At 51.1% G+C, this 25169-nt stretch overlaps 1 protein-coding gene across 1 annotated transcript in view; it reads right to left on the reverse strand.

Annotated features, from left to right (window-relative positions):
• Window positions 1-274: 274 nt before the first annotated feature.
• Window positions 275-25169, reverse strand: part of LOC132574916 (ubiquitin carboxyl-terminal hydrolase CYLD-like) — a 50943-nt gene continuing 26048 nt past the window's right edge. The window contains exons 6-15 of the mRNA XM_060243166.1: window positions 23897-24050; window positions 20849-20984; window positions 19177-19287; window positions 17777-17868; window positions 13315-13381; window positions 11559-11691; window positions 10213-10321; window positions 8278-8396; window positions 6734-6953; window positions 275-2580 (exon numbers count right to left, since the gene is read on the reverse strand). Coding sequence (XP_060099149.1) covers window positions 2396-2580; window positions 6734-6953; window positions 8278-8396; window positions 10213-10321; window positions 11559-11691; window positions 13315-13381; window positions 17777-17868; window positions 19177-19287; window positions 20849-20984; window positions 23897-24050 — 1326 coding nt within the window. The 3' untranslated portion in view covers window positions 275-2395. The remainder of the gene's footprint in view (window positions 2581-6733; window positions 6954-8277; window positions 8397-10212; window positions 10322-11558; window positions 11692-13314; window positions 13382-17776; window positions 17869-19176; window positions 19288-20848; window positions 20985-23896; window positions 24051-25169) is intronic.

Raw genomic sequence — 25169 nt, forward strand, 5'->3', positions numbered from 1 at the left:
TGCTCTGAGATTCATCTTCTTCTAGAAGGATCCGGTTGGCTGGTGGTGTATAAGGGCTCTCCCTGAGACCCTGGAGAGCCGCTGCCAGTCTGAGTAGACAGTGCCAACTTTGAGGGACCCAACTTTGAGACACCAAGCTTCACGTTCCATAGCCCTACCCAGGATTCAACCTCTGGTCTCTGAAGCGAAAGCCCCACGATACCAGCCTGGCCTTTCCCCCTTGGTCCTCGACCAGACAGAACTCCCCAAGAATGAAGTCAAAACACACAAGTCATCGACAAGTGGAAGACGTATTTCGGAACTGACAGCATGGCATACAAAAATATTCTTCCTTTGCCCTGAGATTGTTTAAGGCGAACATTAAACAGCTAAAGAAAAAAAAGCAAGAGTGTAAACGACTTTGGGGAGAGCGGAGAGAGAACTGCTTCTCGTCGACTGCCATCGACAGAAATGGCGAGCATCGCACAGAACGGAGGAACCCATCGGATCAGCTGACAACGATCCAAGCAAGCAAAATCCTCACAGCTGGACAGCTTGGCGTAGCTCATAACTAAGTGCAATAGAGTCTGTTACCAGAACTGCTCTATCCACCGGAGAAAACGGCTTGCATCTGTAGCCACCGCTCCTTCCCTCTTTGGGGCAGGTCATGCACACACCCCAAGGTAAATACAGTGAGGCCTGCTAGACTTCTGCACCGGTCACGCTTCTCCCCCAAAATCAACTGTCTTCGGCAGCGGGCCAGTACTCCCTGTAATTCATTCATGGGCACAGACCAGTAAGCGATAAAATTAGCCCCGGCCAACAGATTTGGGGCTCCCGTTCTTGTGCAAAGCGCTTCTCTCTCCGCTCTGTACAGTATTTTCTGGACAAAGATGTCTCATGCTTTGTAAGCTCTATACAGAACAGATTAGAGCCTCTCTCCCTGTGATGAAAAGGAATTGGTTATTTTGGAACGATCCCCACGTGTGCAGTATTCAAGTGTGTGTTGGCGGGGGGGGGGGGGAACCAAGTCTAAAGAAATTAAGAGAAAAGGAAACTAAAGAAACGGTCCAGCAGATCAAAAGGGAAGATCCAGCCTTCGCGAATGAAATTAGTTGCGAGACATTTTCCATAGAATTTGTGGGAGGGGATACAGGAACCAACGGAACGCATTTCTAGGAACTGGTGTATTAAATCCCGTTGGCAATGGGGGGAATGACCAAACGCAGCTGTTCATCTTAAGCAAACCAAGGGGGTAAAGTCAGCCCACTTTCCAGAGACACTCCACATAATGCCTCGGGCCACCCCGGTCCAGGATACAGCATTTCCTTAGGACGTGCCAAGAGAGGAGGGCAGCTGCCAATGTGGAAAGGGCAGAGGCGACGAGGACCAGCAGAAGTTGTGAAGGAGGTCCAAGAGAGGCCCCGAGGATGCTCGATGAACAGGGGATTGGGGCCAGAGGTTCAAGGGCGGGGGGGAATTAACTGGAAGAGCAGAACAGGCTGAGGCAGAGACGATGGCGTCCCACCCACAGACCTAGGATCATCGCAACCAAGGGTGGGATTCTAGCAGGAGCTCTTTTGCATACTAGGCCACACACCCCTGATGCAGCCAGTCCTTCAAGAGCTTACCGAAAAGAGCCTTGTAAGCTCTTGGAGGATTGGCTGCATCAGGGGTGTGTGGCCAAATATGCAAAGGAGCGCCTGCTGGAATGCCACCCCCGATCGCGACGACGACTGCAACAAGGACGCTTGCTCAAAGCGCACGCCGTCAGGAATCGGGTCTCAATCCAAAGCCGCAAGCGCCGCCAAATAATTGGGGTCGTTCAAAAACTAAAGTGCCATCAACGTTTACAGGACCGTCAAAGACACGGAGACGAAACAACAACAAAAAAGCCAAAGTGCGCAGAAAAGTCACAGTCGTTGGTCCTCTCGGGATTCCCGGTCCAAACTAGCCGGAATTTATTGCAGGATGAGGTCCTAGCAGGGGACATTTCCCACGTCTCCCCGAGTTTGCTTCTGGATTCACGGAACCCGGCCCAAGTGAGAACAAAAACCACCCTGCAAGCTCCCCCCACTCCCCCATCGTACCCCGAGCCGCCCTCTGAGCTCCGGTTTCCCTGAGCTGAACCCCAAAGCAAAGGTCAGGTTTCCCCTCCTGCCGAAGAACATCTGGGAGCGACTCGTTGAACTCAAGGCAAGGCACAGAAATTCTTGCCCCCCTCCCCCGCCGACCCATACGCGTCTCCAGATCAATCAGAAGAACCAGCCGCCGAAAGCAGAAGAGCACCACGAACTCTGCACCCCGCAGGGGGATTCTACAAACAGCGGGAGAGAAACGTCAGCGGAGAACCTCGAAGGATGAGTCCACGGAAGCCTCCGCTCCGGACAGGGAGAGCCGCCGCTGGGCCCCTCAGTCACTTATAGAGTGCCATTTTCTTGCTTTGGTACATGTACATATAGGCGTCGCAGAACAGGCGTTTGGCGACACCCTCCATGTCCCGGGGCTGCTCCATGGCCAGGACGGCCACCGGCATCTCCAGGTACTTGGCGACCTCTGGGCACAGCGTCACGGTGGGGATGTTGAAGCCGCTCTCGTCACCTGCGCCAATGAGAAGGGTCATAGAATCATAGAGTTGGAAAGGAGCTCCAGGGTCATCTAGCCCAACCCCCTGCACAAGGCAGGAACCTCACAAGAACCTCCCCCTAAATTCACAAATCCACATTGCAGTCAGATGGCAATCTAGCCTCTGTTTAAAAACCTCCAAGGAAGGAGAACCCACCCACCTCCCGAGGAAGCTTGCTCCACTGAGGAACCGCTCTAATGGTCAGGAAGTTCTTCCTAATCCTAGAATCCTAGTGCTGGAAGGGACCTCCAGCTATTAGCCACAGCATATTGATGGAACTCTCTGTCTGGAGCACATTATGCTTTCTATTCTTGGTGCTTTGGGGAGGGGCACAGGGGGAGGGCTTCTGGTGTCCTGGCCCCACTGATGAGCCTGGGTTTTTTGGCCACAGAGTGTTGGACTGGAGGGGCCACTGGCCTGATCCAACATGGCTTCTCTTATGTTCTTATGTGTGACACAGAGAGTTGGACTGGAGGGGCCATTGGCCTGATCTAACATGGCTTCTCTTATGTTCTTATGTGTGACACAGAATGTTGGACTGGAGGGGCCACTGGCCTGATCCAACATGGCTTCTCTTATGTTCTTCTGTGTGACACAGTGTGTTGGACTGGAGGGGCCATTGGCCTGATCTAACATGGCTTCTCTTATGTTCTTATGTGTGACACAGAGAGTTGGACTGGAGGGGCCATTGGCCTGATCCAACATGGTTTCTCTTATGTTCTTACTTGTGACACAGAGTGTTGGACTGGAGGGGCCATTGGCCTGATCTAGCATGGCTTTTCTTATGTGACACAGAGTGTTGGACTGGAAGGGCCATTGGCCTGATCCAACATGGCTTCTCTTATGTTCTTATGTGTGACACAGAGTGTTGGACTGGAGGGGCCATTGGCCTGATCCTACATGGTTTCTCTTATGTTGTTATGTGTGACACAGAGTGTTGGACTGGAGGGGCCATTGGCCTGATCCAGCATGGTTTCTCTTAGGTTCTTATGTGTGACAGAGAGTGTTGGACTGGAAGGGCCATTGGCCTGATCCAGCATGGCTTCTCTTATGTTCTTATGTGTGACACAGAGTGCTGGACTGGAGGGGCCACTTGCCTGATCCAACATGGCTTCTCTTATGTTGTTATGTGACACAGAGTGTTGGACTGGATGGGCCATTGGCCTGATCCAACATGGCTTCTCTTATGTTCTTATGTGTGACACAGAGTGTTGGACTGGATGGGCCATTGGCCTGATCCAACATGACTTCTCTTATGTTCTTATGCCTAGGGCAGTGATGCTCTGTATTCTTGGTGCTTGGGGGGCACAGTGGGAGGGCTTCTAGTGTCCTGGACCCACTGGTGGACCTCCTGATGGCACCTGGGTTTTTTGGCCACTGTGTTACTCAGAGTGTTGGACTGGAGGGGCCTTTGGCCTGATCTAACATGGCTTCTCTTATGTTCTTATGTGTGACACAGAGTGTTGGATTGGAGGGGCCATTGGCCTGATCCAACATGGTTTATCTTATGTTCTTATGTGTGACACAGAGTGCCAGTTTGCTGTAGTGGTTAAGTGTGCGGACTCTTATCTGAGAGAACTGGGTTTGATTCCCCACTCCTCCACTTGCACCTTCTGGAATGGCCTTGGGTCAGCCATAGCTCTGGCAGAAGTTGTCCTTGAAGGGGCAGCTGCTGTGAGAGCCCTCTCAGCCCCACCCACCTCACAGGGTGTCTGTTGTGGGGGGAGAAGATATAGGAGATTGTAAGCCGCTCTGAGTCTCTGATTCAGAGAGAAGGGCGGGGTATAAATCTGCAATTCTTCTTCTTCTTATGTGTGACACAGAGTGTTGGACTGGAGGGGCCATTGGCCTGATCCAACATGGCTTCTCTTATGTGTGACACAGAGTGTTGGACTGGAGGGGCCATTGGCCTGATCCAACATGGCTTCTTTTATGTTCTTATGTGCGACACAGAGTGTTGGACTGGAGAGGCCATTGGCCTGAACCAACATGGCTTCTCTTACACTCTTAAGGCTGCTTACAATGCCGTGTACTCAGCTATGAGATTTGTTGCACAAGAATTTGGGCTGTGCTGGCAGAGCACAAGCAGCAGCAGCCAGCACCGGCCCGAGGTCGCATGGCACCCTAGGCAGACTGGGTGGCCTGCTGCCCCCCTCCACAGTGCCCCCCGCCCCTCCCCCATGGCGCAGTGGGCTCCCCTCTCCCACGCGCTTCCTCCTCCCTGGATGGGAAGGAAGTGTGGATGAAGGAAAAGCCACAGCATCCTTTCCGGACGCAGTTCGTTCGAGCTGCCGCTGGCTGCCCAGGCACTGAGTGAGCACATAGCACGGTTTTCCCCGCCGAACAGCTGATTGACGGGGAGCCACCTTTACACAGCTTAATCGCCCTTCCTGACACTGAAATAGACCTGGGGTTGGGAAGGGAGGGAGGAGGTGCGTGGGGGGGGCAAACTAGGCGTTTGCCTGGTGGGCGAGCCGGCCCTGGTAGCAGCCAAACGTGCTGAAGTGCCAGTCGGTGGGTTTGGGGAAGAAACCTGTCCCCAGCCATCTTCAAAGGCTGCTGATTAGTCAGCGAAAAGCTGGTGAGAAGACCCAGCCTGGAAAATGCTTCCCAAGAAGAGTACCTTGACAAAGGTCAAAGGTCTTTTTTTGTCATTTTGGCAGGGCCAGGAAAATGCTAGCAGAGGAGGCTGGTGTTCTGGTTATTCGGGATGACAAATGAACGGAGCCCATCTCCCTGGCTGAACCTTCCCCCAGCGCCCTCTGTGTTCATGGACCTGGTTTGGAATATTGACAACGCAGGCCAAAGCTTTTACTCTGGCCAGACGCTCAGCGCTTCCCTCAGCAGTTCTCGAGGGCCGGTAACAAGGGAATCCCCTTCACGAAAAGGCTTTGCCACCGTGGCTTTGGGGGAGTTGAATCCACTACGCACAGAATCCTTCGGTGTTCCTGGTATAAAGAGGCCCGTGTGAAATATGCAGAGCCTATGTTAAGGGCAAATTCTGGGCTGCTGGAATCAGAATGTCCCAATCTCATGCTTTCGCAGGAAAGCCAGCTGATTTCCAAAGCTATTGCCAATTGTGGGCTGCCTGCTGCAGCATCCGAAAGACTCGTTTTACCGCTTCTCAGTTTTAAGATTTTCTGTTTTTAACTTGCGTCTTGGTGCAGTCTTTTATACTGAACGTATTAAGACAATTGTCCATCCTAGAGAGCCAGTTTGGTGTAGTGGTTAAGTGTGCAGACTCTTATCTGGGAGAACCGGGTTTGATTCCCCACTCCTCCACTTGCACCTGCTGGAATGGCCTTGGGTCAGCCAGAGCTCTCTTATCTGGGAGAACCGGGTTTGATTCCCCACTCCTCCACTTGCACCTGCTAGCATGGCCTTGGGTCAGCCATAGCTCTCGCAAGAGTTGTCCTTGAAAGGGCAGCTGCTGCCAGAGCCCTCTCAGCCCCACCCACCTCACAGGGTGTCTGTTGTGGGGGGAGAAGATATAGGAGATTGTAAGCCGCTCTGAGACTCTGATTCAGGGAGAAGGGCGGGGTATAAATCTGCAGTCTTCTTCTTCTTCTAATACTTACTATAGTATAGATTTTATCTTCTGTGTTGAAGCTTTTATAATCGTGCTGGTTTTTTCCAACTTGGCCTGTGACCATAAATAAATTGACTGACAACGCCGGCCATCAGCTTCACTGCACGGCTTTCAAAAGAAGCCACCCACTGAGCCGTAGCCGATGTGAAATTGCTGCTGGAGACGCTCTGCGTTCGCTTTTTAAAAAAAAATTATGTAAAGAATCTATATAATTGAATCAATATCGGTCCCAGGTCTGATGAAGACTGGAAAGAAACAAGTACTTAAATCGATTGGCTTGTCACCACACTACTTTGGGACTTGAATGCACACGTTTTGGACATTCGGACTGGTTTCTATCTACTTCTTAGTAAATTGGTCGCTAGCTTGCATTTTTTGTTGGCTTTCAAAATTGGCTTCTCTTCCTTGCCCAAGCGCAAGTCCTTCTGCAATGCTCCAGACATGCAGGTGCCCGTCTGTACCCAGCTATGGAAGCGGTGCCAACCCTGGGAGAGGGAAACAGACAGACACACACACACACAGCCCTGTTGTGAGCTTACCATGCCTGTCCGCCATGCTGTCAAAGAACATCCAGTGCTCTCTCTCCGGCCCGTATTTCACAAAGGAGACATAGTGGCTGGTTTCGATGCAAAGGACAGCAAAGAGCTCCATCTTCTCCCGAGGCACTCGTACGCTCCCGTGGGGGCCCCCCCTGCAGAACTCCTCCGGGACGCGCAACTTGGTGGGCTGGTGCGTCTTGCGCTGGTAATGAGAATGAGCCTGGAAATGTACATGAGGGAGGGAGGATCAAAAGGAGCACAAAGCGTCTTAAGGAACTGCCTGAGAGTTGGCCAGAGTCCCACAGAGCAAGGCAAGAGATCGTGGCTAAGAAGCAGTGGCCTAGATTCAGCCAGCTTTCTGGCTCACAAACCCACTCCGTGGATAACCAGGCTATTGCAATTCTGGCTGTGTGTGTGTGTGTGTGTACACACATACACACACAGAATCTACTCTCTGGGGCATAGACTGTCAGCCTGAAAGGCTTTGCCTCTTCTCAACGATTTCCTAGCCCTCATGGAGGCTGAGAAATCTCTCCTGACAAGTCAACCTCTGCGAAAGCTCAACAACTAGAATGATTAAAGGTTTGGAACACTTTCCTTATGAAGAAAGGTTAAAACACTTGGGGCTCTTTAGCTTGGAGAAATGTCGACTGTGGGGTGACATGACAGAGGTTGACAAGATTATGCATGGGATGGAGAAAGTAGAGAATAATAACTTTATTATTAGAGAAGTACTTTTCTCTCTCATAATACAAGAACTCGTGGGCATTCACTGAAATGGCTGAGCAGTCGGGTTAAAACGGATAGAAGGAAGTATTTCTTCACTCAAAGGGTGATTAACATGTGGAATTCATTGCCAAGGGAGGTGGTGGCGGCTACAAGCATAGCCAGCTTCAAGAGGCGGTTAGATAAAAATATGGAGCAGAGGTCCATCAGTGGCTATTAGCCACCGTGTGTGTGTATATATATATTTGGCCACTGTGTGACCCAGAGTGTTGGACTGGATGGGCCACTGGCCTGATCCAGCATGGCTTCTCTTATGTTCACGGAAATTTTGCTGGTCTGAGAATGTAGAGCTGGCTACTAAATTCCTACAGCATATCACACATTCCTTTCTCATCCTCACAAAGGATTTCAAATTCTTTAAAAAAAAAAATCCCCTACATCAGGGGTGGCTGACGGTAGCTCTCCAGATGTTTTTTGCCTACAACTCCCATCAGCCCCAGCCAGAATGGCCATGCTGGCTGGGGCTGATGGGAGTTGTCGGCAAAAAAAAGCACCTGGAGAGTTACGTTGGCCACCCCTGCCCTACATGCTACAAACAGTCAGCTCATCAGAACTCTCAAATCACAAGACGCTTTTTGTCAGTTCAGAATGTAGTTTCCAAGACACGGCCTGGCCTTGGGGGCAGACAAAGTCATTCGTCCAGCTACCTCCAGAGAAGGGAATCCCGCCGGGCACTCCAGAAGTCTCAGGGCAAGTGGGTATGAATCCAGAGCCCCGGGCAACCACCTCCTCCTGCCAGAAAGCAAAAACAGGGGTACCTGTCTGCAACAGGAATCGCAGTACTGCTTCAGTCCCGTGTCCGCAAACATCTTGTCCTTGAAGCAGGCCGAGCATTCTTGGGTGGCGACACCTCCGCACACAAAGCACTCCCGGGGACCTGCGGCGGGAGACCTTTGAGCGTCTGCCCCCAGACACGAGAGGGCGCGTCCAGCTAAGCACCTTCTGTGGCCAGTTCCCGAGCCACGGCAGTTCTGATCACAGGGACGGCCTGGCTGGTTTCCAACCCACCCCCCCCACCCCCGGGGCCCATTCTCAGTGGGAGGAGACGACAGCAGGATTTGAACTCGGCAAACTCGGCAGAGATGATGGCCGCTATCACCTGTTGGGCTGTTTCTATCTACCCCAAGTGTTCCCCACACGGTGACATCATTCCTGGTGCCCCCACCCAAGCAGGGTTCCCCCTCAGCTGAGTGAGCGTGAGCCAGCTCTCAGATTTTTAGCCTCACATTTTAGCCACACATTTTTGTCTTAGCTCAGGCAGGAGGACCCCAGAGCGCACTAATTGATGCAGCAGCTCACAACTTTAATACCAGGAGCTCACAAACTAGAATTCCTGCTCACAAGACTCTGCAGCTTAGAGAAGAAGAAGACTGCAGATTTATACCCTGCCCTTCTCTCTGAATCAGAGACTCAGAGCAGCTCACAATCTCCTTTATCTTCCTCCCCCCACAACAGACACCCTGTGAGGTGAGGGCAGATTTATACCCCGCCCTTCTCCCTGAATCAAGAGTCTCAGAGCGGCTTACAATCTCCTATATATTCTCCCCCAACAACAAACACTCTGTGAGGTGGGTGGGGCTGAGAGGGCTCTCACAGCAGCTGCCCTTTCAAGGACAACCTCTGCAATAGCTGAGGCTGACCCAAGACCATTCCAGTAGCTGCAAGTGGAGGACAGGGGAAGAAGAAGACTGCAGGCTTATACCCCGCCCTTCTCTCTGAATCAGAGACTCAGAGCGATTTACAATCTCCTATATCTTCTCCAATGACAATAGACACCCTGCGAGGTGGGTGGGGCTGAGAGGGCGCTCACAGCAGCTGCCCTTTCAAGGACAGAGACTCAGGGCGACTTACAATCTCCTATATCTTCTCCCCCGCAACAGACACCCTGTGAGGTGGGTGGGGCTGAGAGGACACTCACAGCAGCTGCCCTTTCAAGGACAACCTCTGCAATAGCTCTGGCTGACTCAAGGCCATTCCAGCAGGTGCAAGTGGAGAAGTGGGGAATCAAATCCGGTTTTCCCAGATAAGAGAGCTCTGGCTGACCCAAGGCCATTCCAGCAGGTGCAAGCGGAGGAGGGGGGAATCAAACCCGGTTCTCCCAGATAAGAGAGCTCTGGCTGACCCAAGGCCATTCCAGCAGGTGCAAGTGGAGGAGTGGGGAATCAAACCCGGTTCTCCCAGATAAGAGAGCTCTGGCTGACCCAAGGCCATTGCAGCAGCTGCAAGTGGAGGAGTGGGGAATCAAACCCGGTTCTCCCAGATAAGAGAGCTCTGGCTGATCCAAGGCCATTCCAGCAGCTGGAAGTGTGTAGGCTCTTATCTGGGAGAACCAGGTTTGATTCCCCACTCCTCCACTTGCAGCTGCTGGGATGGCCTTGGGTCAGCCATAGCTCTCTTATCTGGGAGAACCAGGGTTGATTCCCCACTCCTCCACTTGCACCTGCTGGAATGGCCTTGGGTCAGCCATAGCGCTGGCAGAACTGTCCCTGAAAGGGCAGCTCCCATGAGAGCTCTCTCAGCCCACCCACCTCACAGGGTGGAGTCTCTAAATGGTGTACTGGGTAAAGGAGTCTATTTCTACTGGGCTGACCTTTTGGCCAAAGTGAATTTATACTCCTCCCCCCCACACACACAGACAAAACCACAAATGCGCACCCACCCACCCACACACCCTACACAAACACAACACTTACTATCCAGGAGGAGGTCGGTGATATCCAGCTCCAAAGAGGGAATGATTTTGCTGAACATTTTGTACTCCTTTCCAAAACGGGGCATTTGGATGATGAAGCAGGAAGGAATCTGGGGAGAGGGAAAAAACGGCAAAGATGTCACACGGCCTGCCTTTCCGCTGAGCGAAATTAGACAGATACAGGGAGGAGAGCTCCATCAGCAGCGACCAGTCACGGTGACAGAGGGGAACCTACACGTTCAGAGGCAGTTAGCCTCGGAATCCCAGTGTTGAGGAGGCAAAACCAGGGGAAGGCCACGATGTCTGTGTCCTGTTGTTGGCTGCTGTGTGAGACAGGATGCTGGACTAGATGGACCACTGGTGTGATCCATTAGGGCTCTTCTTCCATTCTTATGAAGGCCTCTCTGCCCTGTTGCTGGCCCTCCAGAGGAACTGGCTGGCCCCTGTGTGGGACAGGAGGCTGGACTAGATGGATCCTCCCTGGTCTGATCCAGCAGGGCTCTTCTGATGTTCTTCTCAGGGGAAGGCCTCAACCTCTGTGTCCTTTTGTTGGCCCTCCAGAGGAACTGGGTGGCCACTGTGTGAGGCAGGAGGCTGGACTAGATGGACCTTCACTGGTCTAATCCAGCAGGGCTCTTCTGAGGTTCTTTTCAGGGGAAGGCCTCAGCCTTTCTGCCCTGTTGTTGGCCCTCCAGAGGAACTGGGTGGCCTCTGTGTGAGACAGGATGCTGGACTAGATGGACCCTCACTGGTCTGATCCAGCAGGGCTCTTCTGATGTTCTTCTCAGGGGAAGGCTTCAGCCTCTCTGCCCTGTTGTTGGCCCTCCAGAGGAACTGGGTGGCCCCTGTGTGAGACAGGAGGCTGGACTAGATGGACCCTCATTGGTCTGAGGTTTTTATGTATCATGTGCACGCTCTCAGTATGGGGTGCTGTGGCAGCACCACAGTTACGGAACAATTTTGTATGGTTTTTTATAGTTTTTACTGTGTTTTCAGTAACATTAGATTTACATTTAAGCCACCTTGAGTTCTGCAAGGGAGAAAGATGGGTAATAAACATTTGAACTAAATATATTTTGTAGCGACACCTGAGGACACCTCTATCATGTCACCCCACAGGCGACGTTTCTCCAAGCTAAAGAGCCCCAAGCGTTTCAACCTTTCTTCATAGGGAAAGTGCTTTAGCCCTTTAATCATTCTAGTTGCCCTTTTCTGGACTTTCTCCAATTTTTTGCACTTACGGTACATGATTCTGTACTACTCTATACAGTTTTATTCTTGTAGCTGACCCACCTGGAGACTGGTAACCCCAGGCTAGAGGGAGGGAGGGGGGTCTCTGCTACTCACCTCCACCAGCTTGAGGTCAGAGGAGAGGAAGGAATGTTCCACCAGCTGCTGGACGTTGGGCACCACCAAGTCCTCCTGCTTGTCCATGAAGATCTGGTAGCAGAAGCACTCCTGCTCTTTCAGCTTCCCCGACCTAAAAGCAGCAGGCGAGTCACTCCTCCGCAGGGGTTACGAGGCCCCCGGAACTCCGTCCCAAGACCTCCGGGGGTGGCTCCAAGCTATACAACAGCACCAAGGAAACTGGAAGTGCAAGGGCGGACGCGTGCTCCTTTACCTCCCCTCTCTTTGCAAGGCACTGCCAGGACCACATGTGAAGCTGCCTTCTCCTGAAGCGGACCATCGGTCATCGTGGTCAGTCTTGTCTACTCTGACTGGCAGCTGCTCTCCAGGGTCTCAGGCAGACAAAGGTCTTTCACATCACCTAAAACCTGCTCCTTTTAACTTGAAATACCAGGGACTGAACCTAAGACCTTCGGCATGCCAGGCCAAGGCTCTGCCCCCAAAGGCCACAACCACCAGCTAGATGACAGCCCCCATCCCTGAAGAGTATCATCAAATTCCCTATGAACCATCTTCTTGGAAGACCAACGGAGGCCCTGCAAGAAGACGGAGGAGGAGAAAGAGAAGGAGAGAAGAAGAGGAAAAGGAGAGAAGAAAGAAGAGGAAGAAGATGACGACGACAACCTTGGATTTATATCCTGCCCTATACTCTGAATCTCAGAGCTGCTCACAATCTTCTTTACCCCCCCCCCCATCTCACAACAGACACCCTGTGAGGTAGGTGGGGCTGAGAGAACTCTGACAGCAGCTGCCCTTTCAAGGACATCTTGAAGAGAGCTACAAGAGCTATGGCTGAGCCAGTTTGGCGCAGTGATGAAGTGCGTGGACTCTCATCTGGGAGAACCGGGTTTGATTCTCCACTCCTCCACTTACAGCTCCTGGAATGGCCTTGAACATATGAACATATGAAGCTGCCTTATACTGAATCAGACCCTTGGTCCATCAAAGTCAGTATTGTCTTCTCAGACTGGCAGCGACTCTCCAGGGTCTCAAGCTGAGGTTTTTCACACCTATTTACCTGGACCCTTTTTTGGAGATGCCAGGGATTGAACCTGGGACCTTCTGCTTCCCAAGCAGATGCTCTACCACTGAGCCACCGTCCCTCCCCTTGGGTCAGCCATAGCTCTGGAAGAGGTTGTCCTTGAAAGGGCAGCTGCTGTGAGAGCCCTCTCCAGGCCCACCCACCTCACAGGGTGTCTGTTGTGGGGGGAAGGTAAAGGAGATTGTGAGTTGCTCTGAGACTCTGAGATTCAGAGTATAGGGCAGGATATAAATCCAATATCTTCCAATATCATCTTCTTTGCTTCCCCACTCCACTTGCAGCTGCTGGAATGGCCTTGGGTCAGCCAGAGCTCTTGTAGGAGTTGTCCTTGAAAGGGAAGCTGCTGGGAGAGCCCTCTCCAGCCCCACCCACCTCACAGGGTGTCTGTTGTGGGGGGAGAAGACGTGGGAGATTGTGAGCAGCTCTGAGACTCTGAGATTCAGAGTATAGGGCGGGATATAAATCCAATTTCTTCTTCTTCTTCCTTCTCCCTGCGTGCCAACTCTTCTGCCAGCTTCTCTCCCCACTCAAGGCCTTAGGCCTGACACGCCAGCCGCCCTTGGGAAGCAAGAACACCACAATGTCTTCCCAATCCCAGAATGCAACAGCCTCCATTCAGCAGTCTGTGGGGGTGGGGGGTGGGGATTAACTTACTGAAGCTTCAGAAGGGGCTCGATCCCAAGGATGCGATGCATGATGAGATTCAGAAACTCTTCCGGGTCTGAAAGCACCAAGGAAACATCAGGTCAGACCCAGCGCAAGGGGGAAAAAAACCCCAACTCCTCCAGAGAGGAAGCCCCTGTACCGATCAAGGATCTTTTTGCACAAATCAAAGCAAGCTATTAGGAGGCGTGGGCAAAATTAACTAGCTGGTTTTGCCCCTTCATTGTTCACAAGCATGCACCTTGTCAATGGAAGCCCAGATAGCAGCCACTGCTAAATCCGCCTTTTTTTCATCTTAGGCGGGCGAGGCAATTGGCCCCCTTCCTGGAGCATGACGACCTGGCAACAGTGATCCACACGACGGTCACCTCGAGGTTAGACTACCGTAATGCCCTCTACATGGGGCTGCCCCTGTGCCGAACCCGGAAACTGCAGCTAGTGCAGAACGCAGCAGCCAGGCTGCTATTGGGACTCCCTGTCAAGCATCGATATTTCTCAATAATCAGCCTTTTGTTATTAAATCAAAAGTTACTTTATGACTGAAACGCCATAGCTTTGCCAAGGTCCTTGGAAGTAATGACATATGCAGATTCAAATAGTTACTTCATAGTATAGCTTCAAAGGATAACATACAGATGCAATTTGAGTCACGGGTTCAAAGGCTACTACATCCTATCTCTTTTATTGCTGAGGAATGCAAGGTAATAAAAACATCTCCCTTTCTCACACTTTCTCTGAGAGTAGATAAGACCTGGCTGTGTGAATCTGGGGGAGAGGCACATTGCACCATTAGAAGCAAGGCTAACCTAAACATCCTTGGGCCAGATGGATTTATTATGCACCCTTTGGTTGTAAAGAAGGGGGGGAGCAGACTAAGGTGGTGTTCTGCTCTATGTCTTGTGGACTGTTATGGTATACAGAAATATGCATGATTGACACTCCCTAAGTGGAAGCACACACAGCCGAGGCTGCGGAAACTGCACTGACTGCCAATTGTGTACCGGATTCGTTACAAGGTGCTGGTTATTGCCTTTAAAGCCCTATATGGCCGAGGACCTGCCTACCTTAGGGACCGTCTCTCCCCACAGGTTCCCCAGAGGGTACCGAGATCTGGTTCGCAAAATCTGTTGACAATACCTGGGCCGAAGGAGGCCAAACTGAAAGCTACAAGAGAAAGGGCCTTTTCGATCACAGCTCCTCACTGGTGGAACCAATTACCAGAAGAGGTATGGGCGTTGTGGAGCCTCGCTCAGTTTCGCCGGGTCTCCAAGACTACCCTCTTTCAGCTGCCTTTTTCTGAATGTGGAACCTACTGTACCGTCGTCACGGAAAAATTGTAAGACGGGTAACGTCGAGACTGTAGTGCCAAACTAATTTGCTAGAATTGAATTTGCTGGTTTTAATTAGATGGTTTGAATGTAATAATATATATGAATTGTAATATGTAATACGTTGTGCAACCAGTGTGCTTTTGTTATTGTAATGTTTGTATTTTATGTTATGCTTCGTGAACCGCCCTGACACTGCTTCGGTGGGGAGGGCAGGATACAAATTAAATATTATTATTATTATTATTGGGGGGGGTCAGTGTCAGACAAGGAAGGATGCACAGTTGATTTTTGATGCCAGAAAGGCACCATAAGAAGATTTCATCATCTCGAGGTTGTCCATCAGTGGCTATTAGCCACAGTGTGTATATATTTTGGTCACTGTGTGACACAGAGTGTTGGACTGGATGAGCCACTGGCCTAATCCAACATGGCTTCTCTTCTATTCTTGTGTGTGACACAGAGGGTTGGACTGGATGGACCATTGGCCTGATCCAACATGGCTTCTCTTCTGTTCTTGTGTGTGACACAGAGGGTTGGACTGGATGGGCCATTGGCCTGATCCAACATGGCTTCTCTTCTGTTCTTGTGTGTGACACAGAGGGTTGGACTGGATGGGCCATTGGCCTGATCCAACATGGCTTCTCTTCTGTTCTTGTGTGTGACACAGAGTGTTGGACTGGATGGGCCACTGGCCTGATCCAACATGGCTTCTCTTATGTTCTTTTGTGTGACACAGAGTGTTGGACTGGAGGCGCCATTGGCCTGATCCAACATGGCTTCTCTTCTGTTCTTGTGTGTGACACAGAGTGTTGGACTGGATGGGCCACTGGCCTGATCCAACATGGCTTCTCTTATGTTCTTTTGTGTGACACAGAGTGTTGGACTGGAGGCGCCATTGGCCTGATCCAACATGGCTTCTCTTCTGTTCTTGTGTGTGACACAGAGTGTTGGACTGGATGGGCCACTGGCCTGATCCAACATGGCTTCTCTTATGTTCTTTTGTGTGACACAGAGTGTTGAACTGGAGGCGCCATTGGCCTGATCCAACATGGCTTCTCTTCTGTTCTTGTGTGTGACACAGAGTGTTGGACTGGATGGGCCACTGGCCTGATCCAACATGGCTTCTCTTATGTTCTTATGTGACACAGAGTGTTGGACTGGAGGGGCCATTGGCCTGATCCAACATGGCTTCTCTTATGTTCTTGTGTGTGACACAGAGTGTTGGACTGGAGGGGCCATTGGCCTGATCCAACATGGCTTCTCATATGTTCTTGTGTGTGACACAGAGTGTTGGACTGGATGAGCCACTGGCCTAATCCAACATGACTTCTCTTCTGTTCTTGTGTGTGACACAGAGTGTTGGACTGGAGGGGCCATTGGCCTGATCCAACATGGCTTCTCTTATGTTCTTGTGTGTGACACAGAGTGTTGGACTGGATGAGCCACTGGCCTAACCCAACATGGCTTCTCTTCTGTTCTTGTGTGTGACACAGAGTGTCGGACTGGATGAGCCACTGGTCTGATCCAACATGGCTTCTCTTATGTTCTTGTGTGTGACACAGAGTGTTGGACTGGAGGGGCCATTGGCCTGATCCAACATGGCTTCTCATATGTTCTTGTGTGTGACACAGAGTGTTGGACTGGAGGGGCCATTGGCCTGATCCAACATGACTTCTCTTCTGTTCTTGTGTGTGACACAGAGTGTTGGACTGGATGAGCCACTGGCCTAATCCAACATGACTTCTCTTCTGTTCTTGTGTGTGACACAGAGTGTTGGACTGGATGAGCCACTGCCCTAATCCAACATGACTTCTCTTCTGTTCTTGTGTGTGACACAGAGTGTTGGACTGGAGGGGCCATTGGCCTGATCCAACATGGCTTCTCTTATGTTCTTGTGTGTGACACAGAGTGTTGGACTGGAGGGGCCATTGGCCTGATCCAACATGGCTTCTCATATGTTCTTGTGTGTGACACAGAGTGTTGGACTGGATGAGCCACTGGCCTAATCCAACATGACTTCTCTTCTGTTCTTGTGTGTGACACAGAGTGTTGGACTGGAGGGGCCATTGGCCTAATCCAACATGACTTCTCTTCTGTTCTTGTGTGTGACACAGAGTGTTGGACTGGATGAGCCACTGGCCTAATCCAACATGACTTCTCTTCTGTTCTTGTGTGTCACACAGAGTGTTGGACTGGAGGGGCCATTGGCCTGATCCAACATGGCTTCTCTTATGTTCTTGTGTGTGACACAGAGTGTTGGACTGGATGAGCCACTGGCCTAACCCAACATGGCTTCTCTTCTGTTCTTGTGTGTGACACAGAGTGTCGGACTGGATGAGCCACTGGCCTGATCCAACATGACTTCTCTTCTGTTCTTGTGTGTGACACAGAGTGTTGGACTGGAGGAGCCATTGGCCTGATCCAACATGGCTTCTCTTATGTTCTTGTGCGTGACACAGAGTGTTGGACTGGAGGGGCCACTGGCCTGATCCAACATGGCTTCTCTTATGTTCTTGTGTGTGACACAGAGTGTTGGACTGGAGGGGCCACTGGCCTGATCCAACATGGCTTCTCTTATGTTCTTGTGTGTGACACAGAGTGTTGGACTGGAGGGGCCACTGGCCTGATCCAACATGGCTTCTCTTATGTTCTTGTGCAGTAATATCTGAAAATGGCATGGGCGAACAAGGCCTTGTTTTGTTCCACACAGCTGGCGTTAGCAAAACAGGAAGCTAGCTCTCACTAGAGGAGCACCTGTTGGGTCACAAAACATTTGCTGTGCTGAACTACCAGAATGGAACCATCCCCTAGAGAGCGATTTAGCCACACTGAAAAAGCATAATGCCAATGCCCTCACTTTACACCCCTGCTGTAATGCCAGACTGAGCCTATTGGCATTACAGCAGGGGTGGCCAACGGTAGCTCCCAAGGAATTTTTTTGCCTACAACTCCCATCAGCCCCAGCCATTGGCCATGCTGGCTGGGGGTGATGGGAATTGTAGGCAAAAAAACATCTGGAGAGCTACCATTGGCCACCCCTGTGATAGAGCAACCTGCCCGAGGATGCCTCGATAACACAGAGAATCGTGCAGAGCCACAAAACGCAAGAGAAGATGGCTCACCTTTCTCCGAAGTCGCAAAGCTGGAACACTGGCCCTTCTCGGTCAGCTGGTGCCGAAGGTTCATCACGTTGCTTGCGGCGACGAAGCCTTTCCTGAGGAGGAGGAGGAGAGATTTTTTGTAGCAGGAACTCCTTTGCATATTAGGCCGCACACCCCTGATGTAGCCAATCCTCCAAGAGCTTACAGGGCTCCTAAGCACAGGGCCTACTGCAAGCTCCAGGAGGATTGGTTACATCAGGGGTGTGTGGCCTAATATGCAAAGGAGTTCCTGCTACAGAAAAAGCCCTGGCCATACCCCACCCTTCACTACCCGAAGAAGTCTCAGAGCAGCTTACAGTCTCCTTTCCTTTCCCCTCCCCACAACCCTGGGAAGTAGGTGGGGCTGAGAGAGCTCTGCAAGAACCGTTCTTGAGCAGAAGAAGCTCTGAGAGAACTTGTGACTGACCCAAGGTCACACCAGCAGTTGCATGTGGAGGAGTGGGGAAATCAAACCCGGTTCTCCCAGGTAAGAGTCCGGGCACTGAACCGCTACACTAAACTAACTCTGAAAGGAAGAGAACAGATAAGCTCTATTAGATCTCAACAACCACGGCCGAAACCTGGCAGCTGGATGGTACGCGCTCCATACACAGCAAAAATGCAAGTTCTAGGTCCATGATGCTAAAAAAAATTGGCTCCGCTTGTCTATTTCTCGTGCCTGTCCTCTGAAATTTCCCTCCTAAGTTTCTCAGCTTTGGAAAAGCAGACTTCAACAGGCAGAATTCTGCATGCCTTTCATGTGACCATGGAAGCAAAAACACCGAGATTTGTATTTAAGCAAAGAGCCAGTTCGGTGTAGTGGTTAAGTGTGTGGACTCTTATCTGGGAGAACCGGGTTTGATTCCCCACTCCTCCACTTGCACCTGCTGGAATGGCCTTGGGTCAGCCAGACCTCTTTTATCTGGGAGAACCGGGTTTGATTCCCCACTTCTCCACTTGCACCTGCTGGAATGGTCTTGGGTCAGCCAGAGCTCTCTTATCTGGGAGAACCGGGTTTGATTCCCCACTCCTCCACTTGCACCTGCTGGAATGGCCTTGGGACAGCCAGAGCTCTCTTATCTGGGAGAACCGGGTATGATTCCCCACTCCTCCACTTGCGGCTGCTGTAATGGCCTTGGGTCAGCCATAGCTCTGGCAGAGGTTGTCCTTGAAAGGGCAGCTGCTGTGAGAGCCCTCTCAGCCTCATCCACCTCACAGGGTGCCTGTTGTGGGGGGAGAAGATATAGGAGATTGTAAACCGCTCTGAGTTTCTGATTCAGAGAGAAGGGCGGGGTATAAATCTGCAATCCTTCTTCTTCTTCTAAACACGAAAGGAGTTCCGGGGCTGCTCTAGCTGATGAGGCAGACAACGAACTACTCACTGTCTGAGTGGGTTGACTATCTTTTCCCGGAGAATCCTCTGAATGTGTCTGTCAGGCGGGAGGGAGGGCTTGAACAGCATGGAATCCAACACCGACGTGCAAGAGAAGAGGCTGTAGGAAGAGAGGACACTTTCTGGCAACGTCTCCATATTTCATAGGTGTTCCCCTCCCCGCAGTGGTGTCTCAAATCTCTCAATTTTTCCATCAGAAGAAGCTGTCAGGGAAACAAACCTGAAAAGCCATTCTGTCCCAGTCTGGGGGGTTTTTTCCCCCTATTCCTCCACCCCACCTCTGGCCTTCATGTCCATATCTCTTGGCCCAACGTGAACATAAGAACATAAGGGAAGCCCTGTTGGATCAGGCCAATGGCCCATCCAGTCCAACACTCTGTGTCACACAGTGGCCAAAAAACCCCAGGTGCCATTAGGAGGTCCATTGGTGGGGCCAGGACACTAGAAGCCCTCCCACTGTTACCACCCCCAAGCACCAAGACTACAGAGCATCACTGTCCCAGACAGAGAGTTCCATCTATATCTTGTGGCTAATAGCCACTAATGGACCTCTGCTCCATATGTTGATCCAATCCCCTCTTGAAGCCTTTGGTGTTTATCCAATCCCCTTGAAGCCTTTAGTGTTTATCCAATCCCCTTGAAGCCTTTGGTGTTTATCCAATCCCCTCTTGAAGCCTTTTGTACTTCTAGAGAAGGGGCGGCCAAACTGTGGCTCGAGAGCCACACGTGACTCTTCCATGCATATTGTGTGGCTCTTGAAGCCCCCACCACCCCATCAGGTGGCTCGGAGAAAGCATTTCTCTCTTTAAATTGCTTCTTCAAGCTAAGCCATCTGGTGCCTTTGAGAATGCATTTAAAGTTGCTCTCTTTCCACCTCTCTTCCCTCCCCCCGCCATCTATTTGGCGCCTGCCTGTCTTGCGGCTCTCAAGCATCTAATGTGAATGCCTTGTGGCTCTCTTTATTCCATGTGCCTCTTACGCAGAGCTTTTTCTACAAAAAAAACCAACCCAGCTGCAACTCATTTGCAGATTAGGCCACACCCCCTGACGCCACCATTGTTTCACACAGGGCTCTTCGGTAGAAAAAGCCCAGCAGGAATTCATTTGCAAATTAGGCCACACCCCCTGACACCACCATTGTTTCACACAGGGCTCTTCGGTAGAAAAAGCCCAGCAGGAATTCATTTGCAAATTAGGCCACACCCCCTGACGCCACCATTGTTTCACACAGGGCTCTTCGGTAGAAAAAGCCCAGCAGGAATTCATTTGCAAATTAGGCCACACCCCCTGACACCACCATTGTTTTACACAGGGCTCTTCGGTAGAAAAAGCCCAGCAGGAATTCATTTGCAAATTAGGCCACACCCCCTGACACCACCATTGTTTTACACAGGGCCTTTTTATTTGCATATCAGGCCACACCCCTTTTCTCGTTTGCCTATTAGGCCACACCCCCTGCCGCCGAGCCAGTCGGAACTGTGTTCCTGTGCGTTCCTGCTAAAAAAAAAAAAAAAAGCCTCACTCTTACATTAAGCAAGTTTGGCTTCCCCTGTTCTAGAAGAACGTCAAGGCAGATCAGCTCTCTCAATGGACCAAAGGAAGTTTCCAAAGGAAGAGGCTTACCAAGCTTTCTGGGAGCGAAGCTGAGTGGGACCTCCTACCTGAAGAGGGCAGCATCCATATAGCAAGAGTTGCAATGGCCCTGGATCCCCCGCATTCGCCCCTGCAGCACGTGCACTGCTAAATCGTCCCTGAGAGGAGGCGAGTTGCTCTGAACCTCCGGTGTGTCCAGCCCACCTGAAAGAGAGGGGTTTTTTTAAAAAAAGACTCTAAACATGCGACCCAGGGGCTAAATCAGGCCCTCGGAGGGCTCCTATCAGACCCCCCAGCAACTGGCTGTCATCTGCTTCCTTCTCCCTCTCTCTTGCTTCCTTCTGCATCACAGCTTGCTTTGCCAGGCTTGCTCAATCGCACAGAAGCTACAGAGCAATACCTCTTATTTTCTTCATTGGCTGAGACTCCCCCTTTGGGAAGGAAGGGGGGAACAGCTTGCTTTGCCAGGCTCTCTCAGTTGCACAGCAGAGCTACTGAGCCAATCCTCTCTTCCTTCTCTTGGCTGAGGCTCCTCCCCCTCCTGGCCCCCTGGGGAAGGAAGAGCCAGAGCTTTCTTTGCCCAGTTCCTTGGATCCCATGGGAAAGGTACAAAGAAAGCACCTTTAAGATCACGAGGTGCTAATGTTTTAAGCATGTTTTAATTTTTTTTTTTAAAAAAAGTATTTAACTGTGTTTGTCTGTGTCTTTTATAAAGTTTATATCTCTGCTAAAACAGGTAAAAGTAGTCCCCTGTGCAAGCACCAGTCGTTTTCAACTCTGGGGTGACGTTGCTTTCACAACATTTTCACGGCAGACTTTTTACAGGGTGGTTTGCCATTGCCTTCCCCAGTCATCTACGCTTTTCCCCCAGCAAGCTGGGGACTCATTTGACCGACTTCAGAAGGATGGAAGGCTGAGTCAACCTTGGGCCAGCTACCTGAACCCAGCTTCCGTCAGGATCGAACTTAGGTTGTGAGCAGAAGGCTCCGACTGCAGTACTGCAGCTTTACCACTCTGCACCACGGGGCTCTTTAAATAAACAAGGAAAAGGAAAGGTCCCCTGTGCAAGCACCAGTCGTTTCCGATTCTAGGGTGATGTTGCTCTCACAACGTTTTCACGGCAGACTTTTTACGGGGTGCTTTGCCATTGCCTTCCCCAGTCACCTACCCTTTCCCTCCAGCAAGCTGGGGACTCATTTGACCGACCTCAGAAGGATGGAAGGCTATATCTCTGCTACCTAATCTTAAATAGGTACACACATGGCCTGGCCCAACAGGATCTCAGTTATATCAGATCCAGTCCTCAGAACAAATGAGTTTTGACACCCCTCCTCTAAAATAACATTCTGTTCCTGAGAGACTGGGTGTGGAAGATAGATCGATTTTATTCATTTACAGCAAACACCAACATCTTAAACAAAAGGGATAGCCATACGTATCCATAAGAACTATCTGTAAAAACATGACAGAAGTATTATAACATTATTAAAATTGAACAAATATACAGAAATGGCCATTAATGCAAACGTGCTCCGGCGTATTAAGCTACTAGTAATTCTCTCCTAAAGAGACGGAGCAGCAAAGTCAAGGGACTCTATGGTAAATCATGTGTGAGATGACCTCGCTCAACTATCCAGTGAAGGCCTTCCAGTAGGAAGAGGCAGACTGGGGGGGGGGGGTGCTGCATTTCACAGCAGCTTTGGAAAGTGGGCGGTGCCCCCAAACCACGTAGCAGCAGAGGACAAAGGCAACAGAAGCCGCTGGGGGAAAACTGCTGGTTGACGAATAAGGTGAGGGGTATGGAGACCAAGTCCTATCAAGGAAAGGTTGAAGGAGCTGGGGATGTTTAGCCTGCAGAGGAGGCGGCTGAGAGGTGATAGGATCACCATCTTCAAGTACCTGAAGGGCTGTCCTATACAGCAGGGGTGGCCAACGGTAGCTCTCCAGATGTTTTTTGCCTACAATTCCCATCAGCCCCAGCCAGCACGGCCAATGGCTGGGACTAATGGGCGTTGTAGGCAAAAAACATCTGGAGAGCTACCGTTGGCCAACCCTGCTATAGAGAATGGGGTGGAATTGTTTTCTGTGGCCCCAGAAGGTAGGACCAGAACCAACAGGTTGAAATTAAATCAGAAGAATTTCCGGCTCAACATTAGGAAGAACTTCCTGACCATTAAAGCGGTTCCTCAGTGGAACAGGCTTCCTCGGGAGGTGGTGGGCTCTCCTTCCTTGGAGGTTTTTCAACAGAGGCTAGATGGCCATCTGACAGCGATGAAGATCCTGTGAATTTGGGGGGAGGGATTTGTGAGTTTCCTGCATTGTGCAGGGGGGTTGGACTAGATGACACTCGAGGTCTCTTCCAATTCTATGATTCTATGACTGTTAAGAGCGGTTCCTTAGTGGAACAGGCTTCCTCCTCGGGAGGTTGCGAGCTCTCCTTCCTTGGAGGTTTCTAAACAGAGGCTAGATGGCCATCTGACAGCAATGAGGATCCTGTGAATTTAGGAGGAGGTCTTTGTGAGTTTCCTGCATTGGGCAGGGGGTTGGACTAGATGACCTGGAGGTTCCTTCCAGCTCTGTGATTCTATGATTTCCTTTTCATGAGGAAGCCAAGCATCAAGGCTTCCTCCTCGGGAGGTGGTGGGCTCTCCCTTCTTGGAGGTTTTTAAACAGAGGCTAAATGGCCATCTGCAAGCGATGAAGATCCTGTGCATTTAGGGGGAGGGGTTTGTGAGTTTCCTGCATTGTGCAGGGGGTTGGACTAGATGACCCTGGAGGTCCCTTCAACTCTTTGATTCTATGATTAGGAAGAACTTCCTGACTGTAAGAGCGGTTCCTCAGTGGAACAGGCTCCCTCCTCGGGAGGTGGTGGGCTCTCCTTCCTTGGAGGTTTTTAAGCAGAGGGTAGATGGCCATCTGACAGCGATGAAGATCCTGTGAATTTAGGGGTAGGTATTTGCGGGTTTCCTGCTTTGTGCAGGGGGTTGGACTAGATGACCCTGGAGGTCCCTTCCAACTCTACGATTCTTTGATTCTATGATTATTTGATCTTCACCAGCTTGACCTATCATAGAAGATGACGTTTGGAACAACTCAACCAGTTAAGCGGAACTTACCGAACTCGGCAGACTCCAGAAAAGCCCTGTCGTTGCACTGGAAACGCATGTCGGGTTGGCACAGCTCCAGGTGGACAAAAAGGCCCCGCTTCGGGGGACAGGTGAAGTAGCGCACTCCTTCCCACTCCCCGTCACAGACCCCCTTCTCTTCATCCTGCAGCGGAGGGCAAAATCTCTCAGGCAAAGCAGTTGTGTGGGGCTAGACGAACTCTTGCGTAAGAAAGATTCAGGTGGGTCACTGTGTTGGTCTGAAGCAGCAGCTTTGAGTCCTGTGGCACTTTTAAGACCAACAAAGTTTTATTCAAGGCATAAGGTTGCCTTGTTTGGTGTAGTGGTTAAATGTGTGGACTCTTATCTGGGAGAACGGGGTTTGACTCCCCACTGCTCCGCTTGCACCTGCTGGAATGGCCTTGGGGCAGCCATAGCTCTCGCAGAGCTGTCCTTGAAAGGGCAGCTTCTGGGAGAGCTCTCTCAGCCCCACCCATCTCACAGGGTGTCTGTTGGGGGAGGGAGGCGGAAGGTAAAGAAAGCCAGTTTGGTGTAGTGGTTAAATGTGTGGACTCTTATCTGAGAGAACCAGGTTTGATTCCCCACTCCTCCACTTGCACCTCCTGGAGTGGCCTTGGGTCAGCCAGAGCTCTCGCAGAGGTGTCCTTAAAAGGGCAGCTTCTGGGAGAGCTCTCTCAGCGCCACCCACCTCACAGGGTATCTGTTGTGGGAGGAGAAGATATAGGAGACTGTGAGCAGCTCTGAGTCTCTAATTCAGAGAGAAGGGAGGGGTATAAATCTGCAGTCTTCTTCTTCTTCTTGCATGTGCACTTCTTAATCTGCATGCGCACAAAAGTGTCCACCTTGAATAAATCTTTGTTGGTCTTAACGGTGCCTCTGGACTCAAACTTTGTTCTCCAGTGCAGGAAATTATCACGACCGGTCAAATCTTAGCGCTTGTACATCCTAGTTGCACAACATTCTTACTCTGGCTGATGCCAAAGGAAAATCAGATTTGGAGGAAAACAAGAAGCAAAGTTTGCCCTGACCGGGATAGCCCGGGAGGCAAGCCCAACCTCATCAGATCTCCGATGCCACACAGGGCCAACCCTGGCAAGGACTTGGGTGGGAGGACTCCGAAGAATACCAGGGCTGGGAGGCAGAGGCAGGCTGCATCGAGCCACTTCTCTGAATCTCCTTCATGGCCCAGCAGGAGTTGCCATGACTTCCAGGCACGGGGGCACAAACACACACGCACACACACACAAATGCAAAAGGAGGTGGA

Source organism: Heteronotia binoei, chromosome 7, assembly GCF_032191835.1.
Source record: "Heteronotia binoei isolate CCM8104 ecotype False Entrance Well chromosome 7, APGP_CSIRO_Hbin_v1, whole genome shotgun sequence".
Classification (NCBI taxonomy): domain Eukaryota; kingdom Metazoa; phylum Chordata; class Lepidosauria; order Squamata; family Gekkonidae; genus Heteronotia; species Heteronotia binoei.